Source organism: Podarcis tiliguerta (assembly GCF_965153285.1).
Source record: "Podarcis tiliguerta genome assembly, chromosome: 6".
NCBI classification, from domain to species: Eukaryota; Metazoa; Chordata; class Lepidosauria; order Squamata; family Lacertidae; genus Podarcis; species Podarcis tiliguerta.
The window spans coordinates 78,118,973-78,144,198 of NC_139539.1; the positions used below are offsets into that span (position 1 = coordinate 78,118,973).

A 25,226-nucleotide genomic window follows, 5' to 3' on the forward strand; every position below is an offset into this window, starting at 1 on the left:
CCTCCTGCATGGAAAGCACCTGTGTGGCATTACCACTGAACTATGGTCCCTCTCCTCAAGCCCTGCCCAAGCTCCTGCTGCTATTTGCACTGTGGAAAGGGGGTTTGCCTGTGTCTGGGCAGATGCACCTAGTGCTTGGTGACTTCCCATCCTCACCAGCTGTAAAGATGACCCCTATTTTAAAACTAGTTGCTGGCCAGGGGGTTATGTACTGAGTTAACACTATTTTAACCTGACATCCATGGAGCGCACATAATTTAGCACAATGTGAAGCAACTAAGAAGAAAGGTTACCTTGAGGATGAACTACAACTCGAGGCTGAACAAATGATGGCTTCACTACTTCAAACCACCAGAAGAGCTCTGCCATGAACACCAAATAATTGCTCTGTAAATTAGAGATGGAAGCTTAATTAGAAGTGAAAAAACATAGAGATGAATTCAACATCGTGCCCTTTAAACTGTTCCATCAGCACAAGAACTTCAACTTGCTGAACAGTGTGATCTCTTTTCTACTCCCCACCACCCGCTGTTCTGGAGATTCTACACACACACACAAACACACACCCCTGAGCTGATGGCAGGGAGGAGGCAGAAAGCTGCATTGCACTAGTGAGGCTTTATGTGGTTGAATTTGGTCCATAGAGTATAAAGAAAATCCACCTTTCTCGAATTGAGGGAAGAGCACATGGTTACAGTATATTAAGTCCCACCCCCCAATTGTTGCATCTGTTTTGTACTAAAAAGCGAATCCATGGTTAAAACAACAACAATGTTGCGTGCTTGATATGACAACTACCACAAGAGGCTTCACACTACACAGTACTGCTAAAAACCACATGTAGAAAATTCCCCAAACCAATGTTCAAAATGTAATTACTTGTCCACATCTTTGAAGATAGCAGTAATGTGGCTTAATGAAATATGCTCGTATTCTTGCATGCCATGAACTTAATGTGCAAGTACCAGGTTCCTCATATGGATGTCAAAGCCATAGCCTGACAGACTGATGGGACTACAACAATAAGTGATAGAAGCAGGGAATACTAAGCAAGGATAATTATACCAGTTTTGAGGAAGAAATGGAAGGTTGAAACCCAAAATCTGTCATAAATGGGAGGACTGAAGGAAGAAACCACTGCAGGGGGTCCCATTCTAGAGGAACTAGATCCAGTGGTATCTGTAAAATTAATATGTTGCTATGGTTTTTGCCCTCCAAGTAATAACATTAAAATCCAGGATATTTTTCAAGAATGGCAAAGATGGTACAATTTAAATTACTGTTCATGGTTTATGTTCTTTTTCAAAGACTGAGTAAAATACTTTACGATTCTGGACAAACTACTAAAGAGCTTCTGACTATACCAGTTTGTAGTCATTAAATACAGATAAATGGCTTTGAGTATCATTTCCCCTCCTGGCCACAAGATGGCAATAAAATGAAAGACTAAAGCGCTATATTTCAGCTGTCAAATGAAGCAATTAGGGTAACTCCTTACTCCTACACCTTTTACAATACAGTCTTATCTTGGTTCTCAAACTTAATCCATTCCAGGAGTCCGTTTGACTCCCGAAACCATTCGAAGACCAAGGCACGGCTTCTGATTGGCTGCAGGAGTTTGGCTTCCAGAAAACATTCACAAACTGGAACACTTCCTTCTGGGTTTGCGGCGTACAGGAACCGATTTGTTTGGCAACTAAGCCGTTTGGGAACCAAGGTACGACTGTACATACGTCCTTCATTACCATGCCATGCAACTGTATAGCCATTCATCAACATTTTACTAAGAGCATATTATATTTTAAAACTGAAAGATGGCAGAAGGTATAAAAGAACACATAAGTGAGGAAGTAGCTGGAGTCAAGATGAGATGAAGGCCCCAGTGAGGTACTGTGTATCACTGCCAGCTTGGTTGGCACTAATGCAAAAAAACCCAAACCTCCCATGTATAGCTCCTTGGGGTGGAAAGGGGAAGAGAATGTACTACTTATTGGTCCCAGATACCAGTGCCTTCTCTAAGACCATTGGTTCATCTAGTTCAGTATTTTCTACCAAGTGTCATTCTACACTTACTGTCAGCAGTTCTCTAGGTTTCAGATGGAGGACGTTCCCAGTGGGAGCACTGAACCTGGAGCACTGAACCTGGGGCGTTTTGCAGGTTCTTTTGCAACATCAGCTAAACATCAGCTGACCAAACATCACCAGACCAAAACCAAACTTACTATGACCCAAGGAAGAAATACAAGGAACTACAATTATAGCTAGGACCATCCCTGACAAGGTTCTACTTCTTCCAAATGTTTCCAGTCGTAATACATGATGGCATCATACAGAGATTGAGCACACTGCAAAGTAAACTAGCTGGGACTTTGCAACAGGCGATTCTTAGGACAGAATGATCCTCTACTGCTCAGAAAGTTGGTGCACTGATGCTCATGCTTAGGAGTGGACTAAACAAAGAGAACAAAAGCCTTATGAAATGGGCTCACATCCCAGAAAATGAAAAGAAATGAGGAAAATAAGCTTGGTGTAATGATGTCAGATTTGGACCTTTATCATCTGTGTATAATAGATCCTCATGACAGTGTAATAATTGGTCAAACCTTATAAGAAGCAGTGGCCCAATATCAGAGGTCTTGTTTTTCCCCCTTATGGTATACTGTGGGTGAATGAGGAAGACCTGTGATCCAGCCTTTCTCAATATTTAAGGAAATTTGATATAGCTGCTTTGCCAGAAACCTGAATGCTCACAAAAATGTAATTAATGGATGTTTAGTATACATGCTAACAGCGGTAGCACCCATAAAGAGTGGCAGAGCAACAGGAGATTTAGCCCTTTTGATAGCCACAACATTAAGGGTTATAGTAACTCTTTTGTTTCAGTACTCTTCCAACTCTGTGTTCCCCACTATATGATAATTATTCTGGGACCAATTGGAGGCTGATTTACTAAATCTGCAAAATGAATATTCTATTGCAGGTGGTGTGTAGGACTTACTTCTGTGTAGACAAAGCTAGGACTGTGCTGTTAACTATCTTAAATCAGTCTGGAGAATGAGTTTTTGATCAAAGAAGATGGGATGAGTAATCAGAACACAATAGTAAAATAGATATGCTTTATAGTTCATTCTGTTAAATAGTTTAAATTTAATTATTTTAAATGGGAATTCTAAGGTTTTGATAAGGTGTTTACATATTTAGGTCCCACAGGAGTGAATGGAGTTCTTGGGACTTTATGAGCGGGAAGAATGTCCAGAAAGTGACCAACAACCACTGTTGGTTCAATTTGCATTTAATGACAAAACAAAACTTTTGCCCTCTGAACAAAGCCATAAAATTGAATCAGTCCAAACTACAAGACACAAATAAGGACCAATGTGAACTGGTCATCATACATATTTTAAGCTGCATTTTTTATAAGCCTGCAAGCTGCCCAGAAAACCAAAGTTAAAGGAGTGGAATATAAATACAATGAACAGACAAATTCCTTTTTCAGTTACTGTGCAGGATGTTTGCTGCAGGATAAGATTTATAAATATGAAAAATAAGGGGGGGGGGGGCTAACTGATTTTTTAAAAATGCTTGACATCCAGAAACACAGCACAAATACACAAACACACACACTACCCCCCCCCAACTATACATTTCAGCAACATCATGGAGGACTGTTTTTGAGCCTCAACACTAAAAGCCATTGGCTCTGTTTGACTGATTTCTAAGCTCAGCTTTGAATGAGCCTTTGCCCATGTCTGCAGTTCCTTTGCTCTTCTCTTGTTGCCGCAGTAATTTCATGCAAGCTACAAATGGCATTGGAATAGGAGGGGGGAATGCTGCCTTTGATATTAAAATGAACAGGAATATTTTCCATTCAAGAGAGAAAAGAGGTGGGAGATAGCACTTCAACATTTATTTATTGGATTAAAAAAAAACACATTATACTGAACCAAGTATTTCATGCAATATACAGGTCAGGCTCCAAAGTGCTGCTCAGGCAAACTTAAAAGGGTTTGCACTAGGCCCCGTGGAATGTGCCACAGGGGGGCTCTTGTTTGACCCCCCCAAATGTATTTAAAGCTTTAAACAAGTTTTAAATCTTGTTCAGATCCTGCCTATGACATCTACTGAGCCACCTATTTTCTCTCTATACACCATACAGTATTTGACAACATTTCAAAACACTCAGTAATTTATTTAACACTAGAGGGCAAAGTTGAGATTTCCAGTTTTACTTTGCAAGCATATTCTAACCTTCATTATTCTCCATAGGCTAGCCATTGACTTAAATGTCACAAAAGATGAGGTCACAGTGAACTAAAGGAACAATCCCTTTATTCAACTACTTTAGTGAGAGCTTCCAAAGGAGTACTCATCCTTTGTTAAACATTTTGTAGTGCAGCACACTCCAGCCTTCTGGATTGCTTGTTGTATAGGAGTCTTATGTTCCTATTTGGATGGCTGCTTCCAGAAGGAGGTGCTGGAGGACTGTGGCTTTGCCCCTTGGTTTTTATGCTATGGTGTGCTTCAAGGCCCTGCCTTGTCCCCTATCTTAAAAATTGAAGGGTTTCATTTCTCATATTCAGATGAGGCCATGGATGCGTTAAAACTAGCGCCTGAAACTGAAGCTCAACAGAAACAAGATAGAGGTACTGCTGGTGAGTGGCTTGCCTGACTTGTGAAGTGTCAGTCAACCATTTCTGAATGGTGTTGCACTCCCCAGAAAGAAGAAGAAGAAGAGTTTGGATTTGATATCCCGCCTTTCACTCCCCTTCAGGAGTCTCAAAGCGGCTAACATTCTCCTTTCCCTTCCTCCCCCACAACAAACACTCTGTGAGGTGAGCAGGGCTGAGAGACTTCAAAGAAGTGTGACTGGCCCAAGGTCACCCAGCAGCTGCATGTGGAGGAGCGGAGACACGAACCCGGTTCCCCAGATTACGAGACTACCGCTCTTAACCACTACACCACACAGGAACAGGTCTGCAAATTGCAGTTTTCCAGGTTACCCCTTAGTGTTGGAGGCCCAAAAGGTATACATGGCATAATGTACCTGTTGTAACCTTGACAGGGATAATCCATCCCACCACACTGTTTTATGCGTTGGTACAAAACAGAGTAGTGAGATGACCAAACAGGACTGGTGGGAAATGGACCGTGCTAGTTTTGAATCAGTTACATAGACTACCAATCTGTTTCCAAGCACAATCCAAAGTGCTGATTTTTATCTTTAAAGTCTCTATATAGCTTAGAACCTGGGTTCCTGCCCTTTTCCAACAAACTCATGTGGACAATGGGGCCAGCAAGTGGAGGCTGTTCCATGTATAGGTCATTGGGTGACTCCTACCGTATCACCCAAACAGGACTCAGGATGTGTCCTTTTCTACTTAAACACATTGGTTACAGAACAATTTTTCCAGGAAAGCTCACATGGCACAGTCTGAAGGTTTTCCAAAGCCTGGTGAAAATCTTTATCTGCCTAGGCTTTTTACTTTGTTATTATGTCAAGACTTTTCGTTGCTTGCTGGTTTCTTTTTTAAAATGATGATGATGATGTAAAACACTCTGAAAGTCTTTGAGCAGTGGAGTAACAATAAATTAGCAGCTAAGAGACTGAATGAATCCCTTGCTTCTGCCATGAATTCTCTATGAGGTTTTATTCACATCACTTTTCTCTCACAACCATACAAGAGAGATAATTTTATGGAAATCTCTTCCATTTGAAGCCAGACCATCCCCATCCCCATGGAACACCTGCTATCTACTGTAGACTTTAAAAAAAATAATCCTGCAGGCATTTTAACTGAATTTTGATTTTATATTTCTAACTGACTTTCTTTATTGTATTTTTGTACATCACTTAAGGGATGGTTGTAGTGAAGGAGTATATAAATTGTTTAAATGAATAATTCTTACAGGGCTGTTTTCAGAATTAGCATAATGCATGCGAAGCATTTAAATTTCATAGTACGATACATATAAATTCTAAATATTATTATGGAAATGTTAATTGTTATAATCAAATAGTCTTTGATATTTTTCAGAATGAATGGATAACAGGTAAATTCACTCCCCTTAGATCTGGCCATGTTCTCATGTACTGAAAGTCACAGCTGTTAAAGAGGCATATGTATATGAAACTCAGTAGAAAGGTAATTGTGGATTTATAATATTTATGTTTGAGATAGTGGATATGAATCCAAACTACTTCAATTATTTTCTTGTGGACACCTCTATGGCTCCATAAAACACAAGTAAAAGACAGGGTGGAATTCAAAGAAATCATTCTGCTGTCACAATGATTTCTCCTTGCACAACAGAACGTTCTCCTGCTCTTCTGCCCCTTACCTCCCCCTAAATCTGTTCTAGGGTTTCTCTCAACACTCTAAAGCAGATTTGGGGACAGCATAGGGTGTATGTAAGAGGGTGGGGAGGGGGAAAGACCAGCTGCACAAGCAAGAGAGTTGCTCTTTTCATGCAACTGTCTAGTTGAATTCCACCCACAATATCTAACCCTGTAAGAACACACACAAGCCTAAGAAATGTTTCTGGGTTCCTTTGGCATATGTACACTTTCAGACACAGAGGCAGGTCTTGAGGTATCAATGATGTATTTTCATATCTTACAAATGGGAATTAGGGCTTTCACAAAAGGTATGTCTTCCAAAAGCAACACAGAAAGCATACTGTATACTATGTGTAATTTCATCCCTCTGCCAACCAAACAAGCTTGATTAGTCCGCAGTAAATCTATAGATTTTAGAAAGGACAAATAATGTTTCATCGACACAAGCCCTAGTGAGGAAACAGTTGTAGCAGCAGCTACTTTTTAAAACAGAGAAATCATCTTTTAAGAAGTATACCAGCGGGCTGTCTTGGCTTTCGGTCAGTGAAGCATGCATTATTGTACCTGATGCATCTAAAATCCAGCTGACCGACTTTCAAGAAAAGTGGGTTCAGACTGGAGCTCTTTGAACATTAATGTTTCATAAGAAGTTGATGCATAGCAGATACAGGAATTCAGACTATTATGCAGGGCTCAGTAACATGCATGCTTCTTTGGCCAGCAGAGAATTTAAAAGAAAACTCCTACAACTGTCTAAAGTAGGACATGTGTTACAAAGAAGCAGTTGGAAAACGATCCAGTTTCTTCCTCCTTTTGCTGATTCCCTTTGAAAGCAATTAACTCTCAATGGCTAAACATGACCTACTTCACAGTGCATAATGGAAAACTGCAGAGATCGGGGGGGGGGGGGGGAATAACTTTAATGCATAAAAACACCACATGCATACCTCCTTAAGAATGAATCAAATAACTTGCAATCTACCAGGTATGCAAATCACAGGCATGAGCTGCATTCTGATTTTTCAGTCTGCATTTTCCAGTTCCAGTCTAACAAGATGGGAAATGAGAGGTTTCTCAGATCACTGGAGGACCACAACTGGTTTGATGGAGCACAAGCTGTCAAAAGCTCCCCTGACGTACAAATGTATCCCAAGGATTCCTAATGCTATTTAACATCCCTAGCATTAAAGGAGTCTACCCTCTCTTTAAAGCACAAAATGATTAGATGCTCACTGGTTCCTTCTTAGGGCCCAGGCTCTGCTCTCAAAATCTCACCTTGGGAACAAACTGTTTGGAGCGTAGATCACTTCTTTGAGGCCAGGCTTGGCATGTAACCAGAACTTTGCTATATCTCATCCCAATCCTAGGCAAACCCATGCAAAGCTGGGAGGACGGCATGCGGGCACGGAACCACTGCTAATGTTATCAGGGTGGTTTTGCTGAATTGCACTCATAATCAAGCCTTGGCAAATAAGCATTTCAATCCAGATCATCAGAGACGAATCAAGTTGTCCTATTGTTACAAATCTTTCAGTCCACACACAGATTTTCAGAAAGATTAAAATGATTGAGGCAGTGAATTGTGAATTTAATAAGTAATTAAGCAGTTATGTTTGCTATTTGAAAAAGTGGAATAAACTACACACAAGCAAATACAGTTTATAATCCATGGACATAAATTATTCTGGGTGCTGTTGGATGCTCTCTGCACCAAGCCTAACTGCTAAAGGCAGAAATTGTACGCACTGCAATCTGCACATACTGCAGCTTTGATGTAAGCCAGTTCCCCGCTAACAAGAAGTGGTACATTCCTTAGAGGAGTAGTAAAAGAAAACAACACGAGAATAGCATCTGTGGATCGAAGCAGTCTGGGTGAGCAGGGTAAGGAAGAGAGTGAAATCAATATATATCAAGCTGTGAAAGCAGGTTGCGTCCTTATATGCATTCCCCTCAGAAATTCAATTAAATCAGAACCATCAGAGGGTTGTTTTTTTCATTTGCCCATCAAATTATTTTTAGGCCTACACTCCAAAAACGAAGTGCTTAAAAGGTTTTAATGTTCCACTGGCCATGACTATAGGCCAGAATGATTTTTAAATTGTTATTAATATGGTGCTGCATTAACTTTGAAGCACTACAGTATTTTAATAGGAAATCTTATAGTGAAATCCTACAGATTTCTACACAGAGGTATGCCCCATTGAATTCAACTGGACTTATTCCCAAGCATGAATAGGATTGCAGCCTGAAATTGAGGTAACTAAGACATTCAACTGCATCCAAGAGATATTCCAGGAAATCTGTAAAGCCATCTATGATTGATTTTATTCTGTTTACAGAGCAGCTCAATTTTACACATCCTTAACAGAACTCAAAGCACCAGCTAAGGGCTTGGGAAGAAAACCTGGCAACTCTTTCTGTTTAATGTTTACATCCAAGTACGTATTTGTTCTGAAAAGGTTGAAAAAACATAACTGAAACTCAGTTCCAAGAACTATCCATAACATTGCTTTGAGGGGGTGGGGAAGCAAATAGTAAGCTCTCAAATTAATGTATCAAAGTACATTTAGCAAAATCTAGTCACATTTATATCATAATGTTAATGCAATAAGCAAGTAAAACCCACTGCGACAGCAAGCCCTTTTACATCAAATCTAATCTACTGTTGCAAGCTACTATGGCAAAACAAGTCAACTGGAACAAACAGAACTAAAAGGTATTTTCCAGTGATTTCAATGTGGTTTAGTTTAGTTTATTGAGGATTTAGATATACTACAAAATCCTGACTCTACTGAAAACAGTGGCTAAGTTTCAATCAGATGAGGAAAGCCGTTACTTCTCTGTGTAAACAGATCTACAGGGCAATCCTATATATGTCTACTCAGAAGAAATCCTCTTGAGTTCAATGATATGATTGCAGCCTTACTGAAAGAGGTTACTATCATTAATGGAACGGATACCCACATATGTTACTTAACGATAAAAATAAAAATACGTTACTGAAGGAAATTACAAACAAAAAACGTTAGCTCTTTGGGCAATCAAGTTCTATCCATACTTTCTCCTGAAAAGTCACTCTGAAACAGTTGTTGTGCACAGAAATATCTGCTTTGGATCCATGAATACCAAAAGAGGGAGAAGACACTGAGAAGAGATGTGGGGACTCATGTGTACACCCTGCTCCTAAGCCTGGCTGCATGCTAACCACAGTTAATCACCTCACAGTGGAATCCAATAGGAGTGTAGATTCCCAATAGATCCACGTCCGATCCACACATCATTCTGGGGGTTGCAGATCAAGTGAGTCACTCAATTTCCCTCACTCTTGCTCAAGGCTGTCACCTGAATTAGCTAGATCTTTTTAACTGATAATAAATCACAGTCAGTCCATAAAAAAAGAAGACTTTGGAGTCGTCTTGCCCAAGAACGGCAACTAGACATTCTGTTTTGGCAACTGGGACCTTGGTTTAAGGAGCCATTTGGTGCCTAGCTTTATAAATATAATGCCTGCTCATGGCTTCCTGTGGAGAATTACTCAAAGACACTGCAGGATTCTTTTTTACCTTGACTGAAGAAGCAGCGTAGAGCATATCCTCAAGTGTAAAATGGCAACATCGGTTCAAGTACTCCTGACAAAATTCCTGTATCAGTTGCAGATTATACAAGCTGTCAGCCAGTGACATGGTTTCTTTAAAACATATATCTATAAAACAAAGAAAAATATGATTTAGGCATTTTATGAAACCTGACCCAACATCCACCACTACCCCCATCTCTTTTGCTCATGGCAAAATAAGATTACCCATTTGTTCTTAAGTGTGTTCAGAACAAAATGGAAACTGCAGTTCATTTCAAAGAGATTTATGTTTGCTGCTAATGTATTTCTGAATTATACAGGTTTTATTAGACCAGTGATTGTGATTGTGTGTGTGTGTGTGTGTGTGTGTGTGTGTAGAACAGTTGCACAGTACAAATACTTATCATTTCTTCATATTTCATCTTAATATCTTCACACTGGTGTTTACCCATCAAATTTGGAAATAGAAACCAATTTCAAACTATGGCTTTCAAATCAAGTTTGGAGCATTAGACATTAGCCACAGTCAATCAATTCTGACATCATGGGAAGTACTAAATTTACAAACTGAAACTGCTCAATAGGTGAAGTGGCTCATTCACATTCTCCTGAACTGGTCTGGAGCAGAGATGGAGGACCTGTGGACTTTAGTTATGAATATACTCCAACTACTATCAGCCCCAGCCAGGATGACCAATTGTGATGATGGGGACTGTAGTCCAAAAACATATGGAGAGCTACAGGTTCCCCATCCCTAGGTAAAAGTGATAAACATTGAACTTAAAAGCTGTTTGCTCACACAAACATCTGGAGTAAGCCTTTAGATACAAGGGCAGGTACTACTAGTGACACTTGGATTCTGGTTCAATACTAATGATAAATATTAAAATTTTAGCATATAATACAGTACTTTTCCAAAGTGTTCAGGGTTCTTTATGTATACTCTCACAGAATTAATTAGATTTGAACCAAGAGCTTTTTGGCTCACCTTTCCTGCCTGTTGGCTGTGCAAGCCGAAGGGCCAGTGTGCCTCGCGTAGCTGATGACTGGGGAAGCGGCTGCTGCTGCTGCTGCTCTACCCCGCATGTCAGCTGTTAGGCAGGAGGCCTCAACAAAGGCTCACTGCGCCTCTAGCTCATTAGGAGATCCTCCCCAGAGCCTGAAGAGAATGTCCTCTTCAGGTTCTGGAGAGGGTCCCCTCATGAGACAAGAGGACTCTCCAGGCACTCCTCATTTCCAGAATCCACTTCCAGGATCCCAGCACTGCACCTGTGCGCAGTTGTACACAGAGTTTGCGTAAATGGGAAAGTGCCTGTATTAGTATATTCCATGATGTATAGAAGACCTTGCAATTTGTGCTCCTTGATTCCACACACTGTGTAATCAGTCAACAGGTGAGTTGTTTATGAAAACACCTTTATAATACCATTTTCTTTTCTTTTAATGGTTATTTAGGATTAACTAGGATGAACAAGTATAAAATCACTAACTGGGCTGTTACTAATGTGGTTATTATTTCAACCCAACAGTGTAACACACTGCATGTATTTGATGAATAGAAACCCATGCTGGTTTAAATAAATACATAACATTATTTTGGGTGCTTATACGCTTCCAAAAAGTTCACAGGGTAGACTGCAAAATCATAATACAGTTAACAAGCAGAGGTATCATTAAGAAGAAATATTCTTACCCTCCAATCTGACTATATCTGGGCAGTAAAAGTGGATCAGGGCAGCTAAAGCACAGCCATCTGTGCCATCCTTCAGCAGATTTTCCACCAATGGGATACAGGGCAGCTGCTTAAGTAGGGTTTGTTCCTTCCTGTAACGAGCCTGTCATGCAAAAATGAAATAAAATAGACATGCCCAGAAACATATGTGAAAACAGATTGTACTGCAGATGCTGTAACCAATTAGCAAAAAAAAAGGGCTAGTTCCAAACCAGACATAGTTATATTATTTTATATAGATTTAGCATTTATAAGCAAAATATAGATTCATTTTAAAGGAAAAACCAATGCCAATTCCGTTCAGAGCAGTGCCAGTTGCACACATATGGCATTTCAATCAATATGGAACAGTTCACATAGTACTTAGAAAAGGAATGTCCAGCTTCAGTAGAATAATGCAATGGGAAACATAGAACGACAAAGATAAGGCACAAATCCTACTCATCTGAAACCCAAATCTGTACATAGCTGTTTCAAAAAAACTGTGTTAACTAACAACTATAGTCTTTACAGAGGTCTTAGAAAAGGGAAGTCATTCACACAACATAAAAGAGAAATGAGTTTGCATATGAACAAACCTATTATTACAGTCATGTAAAACCTGGGGTAAAAAACACAAACACCAAACAAAACCCTTTGATTTCCACATTGCAATTATTTTACGTACACAGATGCAAACACGTACAAATCATGATGCACAGCATAGAGTGTTCCCATATAATCTACTTCTGCTGCCCCTTTGGACAGAAATCTACCAAACTGGTAAAAGAGGCACGAGAGCAATGAACAACTGGACCACCATGACATGGGCAGAGCCATTCATACAAAATTAAACTGTTGTATCAAAGTGAAGCAAACTTACAGGAACCAGTTTCCAAAACCATTTGGAAGGAGACTTCAGATGAAGCAGCAGGAAAAAGAAGGGAAAGCAAAGAGCAAAGGAAAGATGAACATTTTGATCAGAGTTTACAATTCAATTCTTTCAAGACATTCTCTTCAAACATTCTAATTTTTGCACAAAAGGAATGATCCATAATTGCACTGTGTGAACACTCCCAGTGCTTTCATTAATTGTAAAAGTGGTTAATAAAAGGACTCCTGCGAAAATAATGACTTGGTTTTTGTACTTTTCAGCATGTTTTAGCAGAACAATTATCACTTAGTGAAAAAAAGAAATCCATAAAATGGTGCCTTTTATCCATATGAAAAGTAGCACTGTTACATCTAATCCATTTTTCTACCTAGGTAATTAATTCAGTATTAGAATTCATGACATCGGATTATCAAAGAAGCAGCAACACATGAACCAAAGGATTACATAGCAGCATTCCTAAATGTGCCTATTTATTGTGGTCAGAAACTGCTATGTTAAAATATCCAATGCCACTTGGTAACATGATTAAAGTGTAAGATTTTAAACTTTTTTTAAAAAAGAACATAGTTTTGCCCTGGACTATGTTCGTAGTGACAAAACACAGAATAAAAAGCATTCTGGGCAACAATACAAGTCGTGGAGAAAACACATAAGCAGCAGTAATATGAGGTAGGTGTTAATTGGTGAGAATAGTAAATCTATAAGAAGACCAGATCCAGAAAGATGTATGAATAGTAAGTGTGGAAGTGTGTGAAATTTTCTGAGTATTTTAATCCCAGAATTTGCTGCTCACGAGACTCCCATGTCTTTTGAAAAGCGATTTAGGGAACTGGCACAAAAGATTCTTAACTGAGAAATTCTCCTTATGCGTTCAGGCTATCTTCTTTCTTAAAGTAACCCTTTAGACAAATATTTTTAAACTTCTTTTTGCTCTTAAAAAGAGAAGCATGAGGGTTCTACGGAGGCAGTTTATGAGAGAAAAACAGGTATCAAGAGAAATCTGGTTGCATGGATGAGTGAAGTATGTGAGCATCTTTGGATCGTGGCCAAAAGAAGCCCATAAATCAGGTGTGGGAACCTTTGGACCACCAGATATGGCTGAAATACAACTCCTAGAATCCCAGGTCATTGGACATGTTTGTGCAGGCTGGTGGAAGGTGTTGTTCAGGGCTGAAGGTTCCCCACAACTGGAATAAGTGATGTTGAAGTTTATTGGATCAAAAGATTGTTCTGGTGATGAATGCCAGTCCCCCACGCCCCAAATAACAACAAACTGTGTGTGTTTTGCTTTTAAAAGTACATTCAACTGAAGATTCCATATTGTGTTTCTACAGAAGATAATCGGAATTGGTTCATAGGCTTTGATATTTTTAGTTAGAGGCCTTTTTTGATACATAAACTGAAATGTACAATTTCTGTAAATGTTCATGCAAAAGGTGTCACTGCAAGATTTACACACACACACACACACACACACAATAATAATACAATATTCACACATGTTTCTGAGCAACAAACATTTGCACTGTGCCAGATACAGGTTTTGTAGGGCACTTGGGCAAGACAATCCCATTCCCTGAGAAGGTCCACATCCTCCTCACCATGGCTGCCTATTCCCTTCCCCACTCCATCTGAGCCCAATCTGTACAACTGCCTAGATGTAGAATAAGGCAAGTAGAGGATGCTGCTGTGTCTCCTCACTTTTCGCTGCAGCTCAGCTGCTTGATGCTCAAGTTGCATCTATGGGCAAGGGTGCCTATTTCCATCTTTGCTTGGTGCAACAGTTGTGGCCCTTCTGAGATAAGGAGTTGCCCACCATGGACTACTGCAATATATTTTGCATGTGGTGCTTTGGAAGAGTGTGTCTGGGCAACAGTACAGTAGTTGAACTCTTAACTGGTGCCAATAGACCATAAGAGGCTAATCAGAAATGTGCAGTTTTGGTTAATGTTAAGTTTCCAACCCAATTCAAAGTGGTGGCTTTGAGCTTTAAGCTCTGCAAAGTCTTGGCTATAATATTTGAAGAAATACCTCTTCCATGCTGGGCCCTGCCCCATCATGGCTTTGAGTGCCCTCCTCACCATCTGAAATGTGGCAAGATGCCACCTAAACTGGACATTCTTGGTGATAGCACTCTTTGCTCTAGCTATCCCTACTGAAGGAGATCTACCTAGCTGACTCCCTTTTATCTTTAGGAAGACTTCCTGTCAAATACGACCTACTTATTATATGTTAGAAAATAAATTTTAAGTGTGTTTTACTTGACTGGACTGCTAAAATAACTGCATGTGACCTTTCCCCTACGGGTAGGATGACTCCAAATGAACTAAACGGACATTATTATAAACCAAATTTACACAAGATTTAACTTGGCTCCATCTCCCACTTTGTCATTTTTAAGCTCATTTAATACAACACCACTGTGAAATTGATTTTAAGATGACAAAACTATTATTAAAGATTCCTTGATATTATCCTGGGATTACATTGCTGTAATGAAGTTGCTTGAAACTCATAACCTTGCAGACAAATTAGTGCAGCTTTCTGCATGAATAAGAGTAGCATTAGCACAAACCATCACTTCAGTAGCTAATGGCAACAACCAAACCAATCGCTTAATCAGGCTTCCAACTTTAAAAATATGAATGTTCCATTATATGAAAGATAAAGAGGGGAGGAAGCACAACTTCCACAAGTCCCCAACCACTGGCTGTGCTGGCTGGAATAAAGGTAAAGGTACCCCTGCCCGTACGGGCCAGTCGTGTCCGACTCTAGGGTTGCGTGCTCATCTCGCTCTAGAGGCTGTGAGCCGGCACCGTCCGAAGACACTTCCGGGTCACGTGGCCAGCGTGATGAAGCTGCAGCTGGCGAGCCAGCACCAGCGCAGCACACGGAAACGCCGTTTACCTTCCCGCTATAAAGCGCTACCTATTTATCTACTTGCACTTAAGAGTGCTTTCGAACTGCTAGATGGGCAGGAGCTGGGACCGAACGACGGGAGCTCACCCCGCCGCGGGGTTTCGAACCGCCGACCATACGATCAGCAAGTCCTAGGCACTGAGGTTTTACCCACAGCGCCACCCGCATCCCTGCTGGCTGGAATACCTGCCTCCAACAACTGCAGAAAGCAGCTCTGCAGCTCTTTCCAATTTGGGCAGAGAGGGGTGAAAAATTACAAATCCAAGTGAAGGTTAAAGCCATGACAAGGTCCTCCAATCACAGTATCGCAGTGTATGTGGGGGATGGGGAGGTATAAATCTATGAACTGGTGTGACTTAACACACTAGTGTTTCTTAACCTGACCCAGTTCTGAGTCAGTTAATTACAGTCTCCAGTGAAGCAAATAATTTAGCTCCCCCGTACACAATGAAAACAAACTGGGGACAGGGGGAGGACAGGGCAAAAGAAGGGAGACCAAAGTCATCAGAAGTGACAGCTGCAATTATGTGCCTATGTCAGCAACTTTAGGAAAACTGGTGCAGAAATCTAATGTGATGGCTGCACAGCTGTGAGTGGCACAGTTTAGGAGAGAGCAAGGAAGGGCAGCACACCTCCTCTTGAGATGGAGGAATCCTTGGATCCCAAGAGAAGACCACTTTTGAAGACTGCAAACATGAAGAATCAAAGGACTGACATGGGTGTCCATGGGTGATGCCAGTGTTTGCCACAAAGTGTAACTCATCATGCACAACTCATTAAGCATCCACATATGTGCTAGGCAACCCCTGACTCAATCAAGCACCCAGGTGCTATGAATGACTCTCTGTCATCCAGAAGTACTATGAGAAATGCTGGTGTAACAAGCCACTATCATATCTGCTGTGTAAGCTGTGATGCACTGTGAGTGCAATAAGGGGAAATTTATAAACTCTTTAGATTACTTGGTAATTTAGCTCTGGTGAAAGAGTTTAGCATCATTTAAATAAAAAGGTAAAGGTAAAGGTACCCCTGCCCGTACGGACCAGTCTTGCCAGACTCTAGGGTTGTGCGCTCATCTCACTCTAAAGGCCGGGAGCCAGCGCTGTCCGAAGACACTTCCGGGTCACGTGGCCAGCGTGACAAGCTGCATCTGGCGAGCCAGCGCAGCACACGGAACGCCGTTTACCTTCCCGCTGGTAAGCGGTCCCTATTTATCTACTTGCACCCGAGGGTGCTTTCGAACTGCTAGGCTGGCAGGCGCTGGGACCGAACAATGGCAGCGCACCCCGCCGCGGGGATTCGAACCGCCGACCTTTCGATCGGCAAGTCCTAGGTGCTGAGGCTTTAACCCACAGCGCCACCCGCGTCCCTGCTATCATTTAAATACTTGAGTTTAAAAAACACAAACACTTGAAGTTACAATTCTCTGTGGAAAGAGAAGTCACCACACTCTTTTATATTTCATATAAAAGCCATTTTAATTAATAGGGGCAGCTAAAGAACCCAAACGGGTACAGCTGATGGGTTCTGATTGTATGCAATTCCCTTTAGCTTCCCTATTCCTACAAAAACTCATTTCACTTCTTTCACTAGTTTGAAAGAGAACTTGTCCAAGAGTAATAATCTAGGGCAATCGAAAAGCAGGCATGGCAAGGAAATATCTACCTTCAGCACAATCTTTAATAATAAACTTTATCTGTTTTGTGTAAATATACAAACTCCTCTAGCACCTTAGAAGCTTACAACTTTAATGTGAAATAGTCTTTCTAAGAAAGAGCTTACTTCAGATGGAATTTTAAATGCATCTTTGAATTAAACGTAAACATTTTTAATGCAAATAAATAATGCAAATAGCAGCTGTTGAGGGGTGGAGCTGGAAAACTGATATTGCAACAGGTGGGGAAGAACAGTTTAACACTTTCCTCCTCTGCCATGGTCATGATGGAAGTTGTTCCTTTGAAGCTATTTGTATTGGAAGAAAATGTCCCATTGAAAAACTGGTTGATCAGAGTAATTTAAAAATGAAAGTTCTCTGTGGGGGGAAGCCACATCATTCTGCAGCTACTGCCAGAAAACACCAAGCCCAAACCTAGGACCAGCCCCACCAATATTTCCTGAAGGGCATGTATGACTCCTGTTCACAGAGGACAGCCTCTGTTCTCATTAGCACACTATCACAAAGGCCTAATTACATTAGGTTTTAGGGCTGGGCTGAAAGTTGGGCTGTGCAGAGGGTGGCCACTCTCGATATGCTACATTCTGCTCTCATTAGGGCAACGTTTTGAGCTGAATCCATAGCACACACAGAGCAAAGGTTTTTTTCCTACCCCTACATTGTTTTCAGTAACAGTGTTTTGTGGTTCCTTTGTATCAAATGCAAAATTTCTGCTCAGTTTCTCCCAGAATTTCCCCTGACATCACCAAAACGGAGCCAGGTAAGCAAAATAAGTCTAAATGAAACTCTGATGTTTAAGTCTCTATTCAAAAAGCAATTTTACAGCTGTTGGGAAATGTATTTCAAAAAGGAAAGTTGGTTGCAGCTGTACTGGGATGTTTGTTGTGCTAGTGCATTTCTTAGACATACCTTTTGACCTCCTGGAGTTTCCACACTATGATGTTCTTTTAGTTTTTGCTCCTGCTCCATGATGTCTTTTAGGTGTTCGTTTACCTAAAATGACAAAAAGAAGGCCTTCAATGAATTTTGCACTCTTCCTGAGATGAAAAGGACAACTAATTTAATACTTTTTGCGTGTAAAAAAGACATATTGACATAATTTCATTATGTAATGAGTCATAATTATTTTCAAGATAGTACAGTTTGATTTATTATTATTATTATTATTATTATTATTATTATTATTTATTAATACCGTCCTTCATCTGAAAATCACAGGGCAGTTTACAATATGAAAACACGAAATACATACCATAATTACAAACAATAACAATAACCCCCCAAATAATCATCTTAGGAAAACAAATATCCTATGTTAGATGAAGAGTGTATTTGTAGTATGTCTTACCTTATTTATCCAGAACATGACAGCATCTTCTATGTCATAGGGCAGATCCGTAGCTTGGAAGAAGGATGAATACTGCTGCACACACGCAATCACCTTCTCAACACTGATCATTTCAACCGTATACGCCATCATAAGGGTGTCAATCATTGCCAAATGAGCACTCTGCAAAGAGATGTTGTCACAGGTATTTTGAGATTACTTGTCTACAAAAATTAAACCACTGCTTTTTTTTCCTTAAGCAGATGTGTATCTGAAGGACGTCATTCGCTTAAGACAAAAAAGTATTATTTTTTGCAAGGTGAATGGTCTTAAAATATATTTTAATCAACTGGAAGCACGTCTAAAAGCACAAAGATAAAAGACTGTAAGATCTCCCTCAAATAATTTAGCAAAGAGTGCCAATATGAAACTCTTTCCAGCGGCTACCTATGGAAGAGGCTCTTTAGGAACATTGGTACCAATTGGTATTGAGCATTAAAATAGCACTTTGAGCATCCTAAGTTCTCAAAAGTCATCTGAACAACTCTTTTAAGTATTACATCCTTTAAATGATGTAGCAGTTAAGAGTGCTGGGTTAGGACTGAGCCAGACCAGACTGGGCCACTCAACCAGAAACCTCACTGTGTGACTTTGAGACAGTTCCTATCCACACATGAGCTTCTCCTGCAGAGATGTTTTATCCACAGAACTAACAGGCGCAACAGCCGTTGCATCTATTCCAGTAGCCCTAGGGATTCCTGGGCCCAAACAAATGTGGTGTTGCAAGCAGGTCCCATGCAGAGGCCTACCTAGGATTTTTTTACCCTTGCTTCTTGCCTCGACCTTGCTTCAAGTACAGTGGTACCTTGGGTTACATACGCTTCAGGTTACAGACTCCGCTAACCCAGAAATATTACCTAAGGTTAAGAACTTTCCTTCAGGATGAGAACAGAAATAGTGCTCCAGCAGCGCGGCAGCAGCAGGAGGCCCCATTAGCTAAAGTGGTGCTTCAGGTTAAGAACAGTTTCAGGTTAAGAACGGACCTCCAGAACGAATTAAGTACTTAACCCGAGGTACCACTTGTCAGGACTGGTCGTTGTCCTCTTCAGATCACCACACAAACGCTTCTTGTTCTTTTATAACTTTTTATTGCGTATTAACAAAACAATCTTATAAACGGTTCTTAAATATTATTCCTCAGAGTCATTTATTTCAGATACCTTCTGAGCTCTGCTTCTCCATGACCAGCCCCCCTCAAAATGGCGGACGCACCCTTCCCTTCGCTTTCCCGCTCTTTTTTCTAACCTCCTGGCTAGAGCTGGCTTGTATCTCCCCTCCTCCGAATCTGAGCTAGAACTTAATCCTTGCCTTTCCTGGGAACAGCCAGTCCCTCCCTGTTGTTCCTCTTGCTCTCTTCTATTAGATTCACTGCTCTCCCTCCCCCCTTGGGAAATGCTTTCTCCCTCTGATAAACTGAAAACTTCTAACTCTTCCCTGACACCACTGTACATGGATCACGTAAAATGTAGTAATTTGTAATGTTGCTATGGCAGTAAAGTGATTTTTTTTGGGGGGGGGGGTGATGCAGCTCCTTGCCAAGGGCACAAGGGACCCTAAGCATGCCTCTGTCCCTGTGCAACTTGCTTCCTGAGACCAATGCACAAAGATATCATTATGTCTCCACCGTCCAACAGGACTGTCGATTTCTTAGCCCATTTAGAAGAGGGACATGGAGCCTGAGACACTTCAGTTGTTCACAACTTCCATGCTCCTCGACCTCTGGCAATGCTGGAGTTGGGGGGGGACCACAACATCTGGAGGGCCACAGACTCCCCCACTCAGATTTAGATATTCAATTTGTACAATCTTGTGTACACACAGCTTCTTTGGAGACCTGTGGATTGACTAAGTAAGAGCAAAAGGATGGGATGCAACCCTCTGCTCAACCTTTCCTTCCACCAGGAATTATTTCCACTTTTAAATATTTAATGCAAAAGGTTTGTTTTTTTGTTTTTAAAGAAACAAATACAAAGCTGCAATTGGATCGTTTGTAGTTAGGCTTGACTTGATCTGCCAAATAATCTCCAAAATCTCCTGTAATTACTGCTTACTTTGTGCGAATTCCAGAAGCTTCAGCCATGCTGGAGATTTAGGTCTGCATGGTAAGAAGCTTATTGAGTCTTGAAGTACAATTATTCTCAAGCACCATAGCTAATGCTTCCTCTGTTTGCCGCATGCTATTTGGGAATTAAATTGCTTTGCACAGGAGAATCTTGTTCAAACATTCATTCACACAATCTTTGTCACAGTACACATATGGTAAAGGTTTGCCAGGATTCTCTGCGGTACACATGGTAAAAGTACACTTACATTAAAAGATGTTAACAAATTAGCTCTGAAGGCTTTATTTCAAAACAAGACAATACTTGAGTCAAGGCAATCCAAATTCAACTATATAGGACCTTATACTATGATTTGCAAGTTACCATTAACTAGATATTTTAACTGAGCATTACTACCATAACATTTTTTTAAATGGTTGTTTATATAATTTCAAAGCAGATTATGTCTGATATTTAAATATTTTTGTGTAAAAGTTTTGCAACTACATCATTCTTTACAAGCTACTTAAAATTCAGGTATCTGAAATTACATTTTTGTTTCTATTTCTCTTTATATTGTTTTATCTAAAACAACATTCCTACAGATATTAATATGTCAAATAAAGAGGGGGGGGAAACATTCCTCAAGAAGTGTAGAAGAATGCAAGTACAGTCGTACCTTGGAAGTTGAACAGAAGTCCGTTCGACTTCCAAAGTGTTCGGAAACCAAAGCGCGGCTTCTGATTGGCAGCAGGAAGCTCCTGCAGCCAATCGGAAGCCATGGAAGCCTCGTCGGACGTTCAGCTTCCAAAAATAGTTCACAAACCAGAACAGTCTCTTCCAGGTTTGCAATGTCCGGGAGCCAAAACATTCGATAACTAAGGTGTTAGAAAAACAAGGTACGACTGCACATATTACACACACCGCTTTATTGTGGTCCATAGATCCAAAATACACAGTACAACAATAGTATATATCAACAGTTATTAAGGTGTAAGATCGGACTTGCTAGCCAACAGAGGAGCTTTAGCTTCTTGTCCTTTTGGCTAAGATCAAGTGCAGTACATATTACAACTTACTACAACTACAACATAAAATAATGGATGTATATGGTCACAGGAGATCCTAGCCTCATAGGAGGAAAAGATCTAATCACACAACACTTCAACTGTTGTTAAGACTGGAGCCCGCAAGGGATGCCGAATCTGAAGCTTAAAGGGTTATTAAGCAGTAATGTAGCCTATATAACTCCAAGTTTTGTCTAACAGGTGGGAACCATGGCAGGCGTGGCTAATTTGCAGTACTCCAAATATAGTTCAGTTCCAATTTACAACAGCCCCAGATGGCACAGCCCATGATCAGAGATGATGGGAGCTGGAATTCCATTACATCTGAAGAGCCACAGGTTAGCCACCACTGAACTATGGAGTAAAACACCAAATGGCTTATTGCATAGCAACAAGCTGCAGGGGTAATGCAGTAAGACCTTCCACTGATGGGGATTCTGCTGCTGCTCCTCTTTCTTGCCAGAAACCTGTGTCTCTTCCAGCCTCGACTCTAGTAGTGGGTGGTGTGGTAGGGCACTTGGTGTGATGCTCACTTGACCTCTGGGCTGCTTGCATCCCTGCTGTTTACAGGAAGTGGAGGTACAAGGCAAAACTGAAGTCCGCACAGTGCAAATGCACCAACAACTGGTCATATGTTAACTTAGCATGAGGCATGTAACCACTTGGTTAGGTTTTTTCCTAGCATTCTCCTCACCACCTGGCAGCAACAACTTGCTATGCTTTTCCATCTGATTAGAAATCCAGGAGAGTTAAGGTGTGATTCTTTCGGCCATTTGGCTGAATAGCTTGCCAAGTGGCTACTTGCCTCACTAACTCCAGAATAAAGCTAGGCACACCCAAGAAAGAAAAAGAAGAAAGAATACACATAATATTTCTAAATGCTTGGGGGGGGGGATTGCACTGCAAAATCGCGTGAGATCATGGCAACCAAAATGGCTGTCGTGTTCTCACGATAAAAAAAGGGGGGGATGTCCTGGTCTGGGACACTTGCAAGGTATGTAATCCCCTACCCTGCCCTTTCCTGTCTTATGTCAGACCAAAGGTGGCAACCCTACTCAGACGGTTGTTGTGAGGATAAAATGGGGAGGGGAAGAACCATGCATGTGACCATGAGATCTCTGCAGGAAAAGTGGGGTATAAATGTAATGTACGCATCATAACAAATGTTAGATGCAGAAGAATTTTGCATGTGTACACATTAAATTATCTGTATGTGCAAATGAAAGAGCAATGTGGATAAATGCCTATGCATCTGTTTTCTTGCACAAGATTGCCTCTAGGGAACATTTGTTCTTGAAGGTCAATATAAAGGTAAAGCATAAGTAGTCTGGATAATGCTGTAGCTGGCATTATGTGAGTGCCACTTGCGTTTCATCTTCACAAAAGACGAAGAAAGTATTTTACAGCATTATGTGAGCCACCCTCAATTTTTAAAGACTGAACTAGTGAGTGGGGATATTTGTACTACAAAGGGGCTTATTATGGTCAGTTGAGTCCAAGTGGGTGATATCCTAAGTTACCAAATCATTCAAGCTTCATAAACAGAAAACCTTCCTAATAAAGTAACCAATTTGGCAATTATTTCTATCAGTCAATTAAATATTTCCCCTCCCCATACCGCCACCAGGAACACCAAACAACAATAAGTATGAAGTAACACACACTGAAAAATGTGGTGTTCTATAATCAACAATAAAAAACCCAAAGAGTCAAATTCCACTCTTGTGAAAGATTAATTGCAGAACTTGCATGTTGACAGATTCACAGGAATTCCATTTAGCAAGAAGGGTAATTACACTATTATTTAAGTCCCATGGAATTATTTTGTACACAGTGCCAAGTTTGGAAATCTTATTTTTTTATTTATGTTGTTTGCAATCTTCTCCATGAAGCATACAATTATTGGAAATAGAAAATGTCTATTTTTAATTTAGAATGAGATTCTCTAGATCAGGCTGGGGAAACTGTAGCCCTCCAGATGTTGGTGCACTGCAAGCATCCCTGACCACTGGCCATGTTGTCTGGGGCTGATGGAGTCCAATAACATCCAGAATGCCATTCATTATTCTATAGCTTGACCAATCTAGCAGTGCATTAAGTACAATGATGAATGTTTAACTCAACATTTTTTTCCTACACTAGGGGCTGCACCCCTGCTTGCTTCACTTCCCAGCCACACCTACCCTCCACTCCACCCCCAAACCTAGCCAACCCACCCTAAGACCTTGGCAAAAAAAAAACCTTTACACTGGGCAGCAGACAAGGAGGTTGAAGAGTTGGCCAACGTGCAGTGGCAGAAAGCAAGTGGCTTGCTCTTCCTTTGCTCACCTTGGGCATTCCCTTCTGTCCCTGAAGTCAGCACAGGGAGCAGGCTGGGCATAGCCTAAGAATTCGACGGGTATCCCTAGGCATGCTCCCTAACCCTACATGCTACTGACACATTCAACGCCTGGGATGCAGTGGCATCAACGGCAGCAAGGGAACTGCAGGCTGGCTAGCTAATTACCGCTTCTGACCACCTTTCTCGTTACTGTGCTGCTCCTTCTGTACCTGATTTGGCCATTTGTGATGCAGATCTCCAGGTCACCTAGGGAAGAAGGAGGTGACCGGGGGATCTGGCCTTTCCCCATGCACCCAGGCCTTCCTTTAACACTCTCCAAATCATTTTTTCCATTGTCACCTGCTGTTTGCTTCTCACCCAGCTTGCATGAGAGAAAAAGTCCCACTTACTTGCCCACTCTCCCCTACATATGAACACTCACTCAGTCACCAGTGTGACAATGGACCATATAGCAAATCTAGTACAGAGAAATTTCCTGCCCCAAGTAATAAGATTACAACAATAGAACAACATCAACGCTTAAACAGAACATTTATTAACAATCAAGTCAAGTGTTGGGCCGTAGCTCCAACTTTCTTATATAAACAAGTCACTAACCTTAGCCCTCTTGGTTATATAACCATCAATAGTATCAACTTTTGAGATCAAATGAGTTGGTCAATTTCTGAATATAACTTAGTCAGATACTACCCAACGTGTTGCTGGTTTCACCATTTGAATTAAAGAACCACTGTCTCTCTTTCATAAAAAATCATTTTGAAATATTATCCTCTCAGTTCTAGGTAGTTTACAGCAAATCTGATCCTGCTAGAAGATAACCACAAGGGCCAAATATTTGATTCACCCATCTTTGCTGTCCTCTTTCTCTGATGAAATCAAGCGTCCAGGTTTAGGGAGATAACTGGGCCTTCCACTTTTCCTCATTATGTTTCAAGCAATTTCCTTTCCAACCCACTTTCAGTATCAGATCCAGGCTGGGGATAAAATTGCTTGAAGCACGAGATCACACAGCAAGGCAAAGCAAGAGACACGGTAGGATCTGGCTGTTCTCAGCACCGGCCCCATTTCATGTTTTAAAAAGAGATTTGTCCCCAGCTATGCATGTGATTGAGTGGTCAGACACATTAACACATATATTGGTGGCACAAAATGCGGATGTTTAGTTGAGAAAAACGGATCTACCAGAAAGTTCATTGCTGGGAAATTTTTTGAACTAGGCGCAACATGGCTCATAGCAGATGTTATAAGTTGTACGTGTTTTGTTTCTCAATTTGA

The 25,226-nt window shown here is 40.8% G+C and overlaps 1 protein-coding gene across 2 annotated transcripts in view; it reads right to left on the minus strand.

Annotated features, from left to right (window-relative positions):
• CAMSAP2 (calmodulin regulated spectrin associated protein family member 2) overlaps nt 1–25,226 on the minus strand; it is a 77,162-nt gene that overhangs the window by 16,667 nt on the left and 35,269 nt on the right. Inside the window, exons 3-8 of one of the 2 annotated variants that reach the window (XM_083445270.1) lie at nt 18,463–18,624; nt 18,024–18,107; nt 12,509–12,541; nt 11,608–11,749; nt 9,901–10,040; nt 294–387 (exon numbers count right to left, since the gene is read on the minus strand). In XM_083445270.1, the coding sequence (XP_083301396.1) occupies nt 294–387; nt 9,901–10,040; nt 11,608–11,749; nt 12,509–12,541; nt 18,024–18,107; nt 18,463–18,624 (655 nt within the window). The remainder of the gene's footprint in view (nt 1–293; nt 388–9,900; nt 10,041–11,607; nt 11,750–12,508; nt 12,542–18,023; nt 18,108–18,462; nt 18,625–25,226) is intronic. The other variant, XM_083445271.1, reaches the window with a different exon arrangement.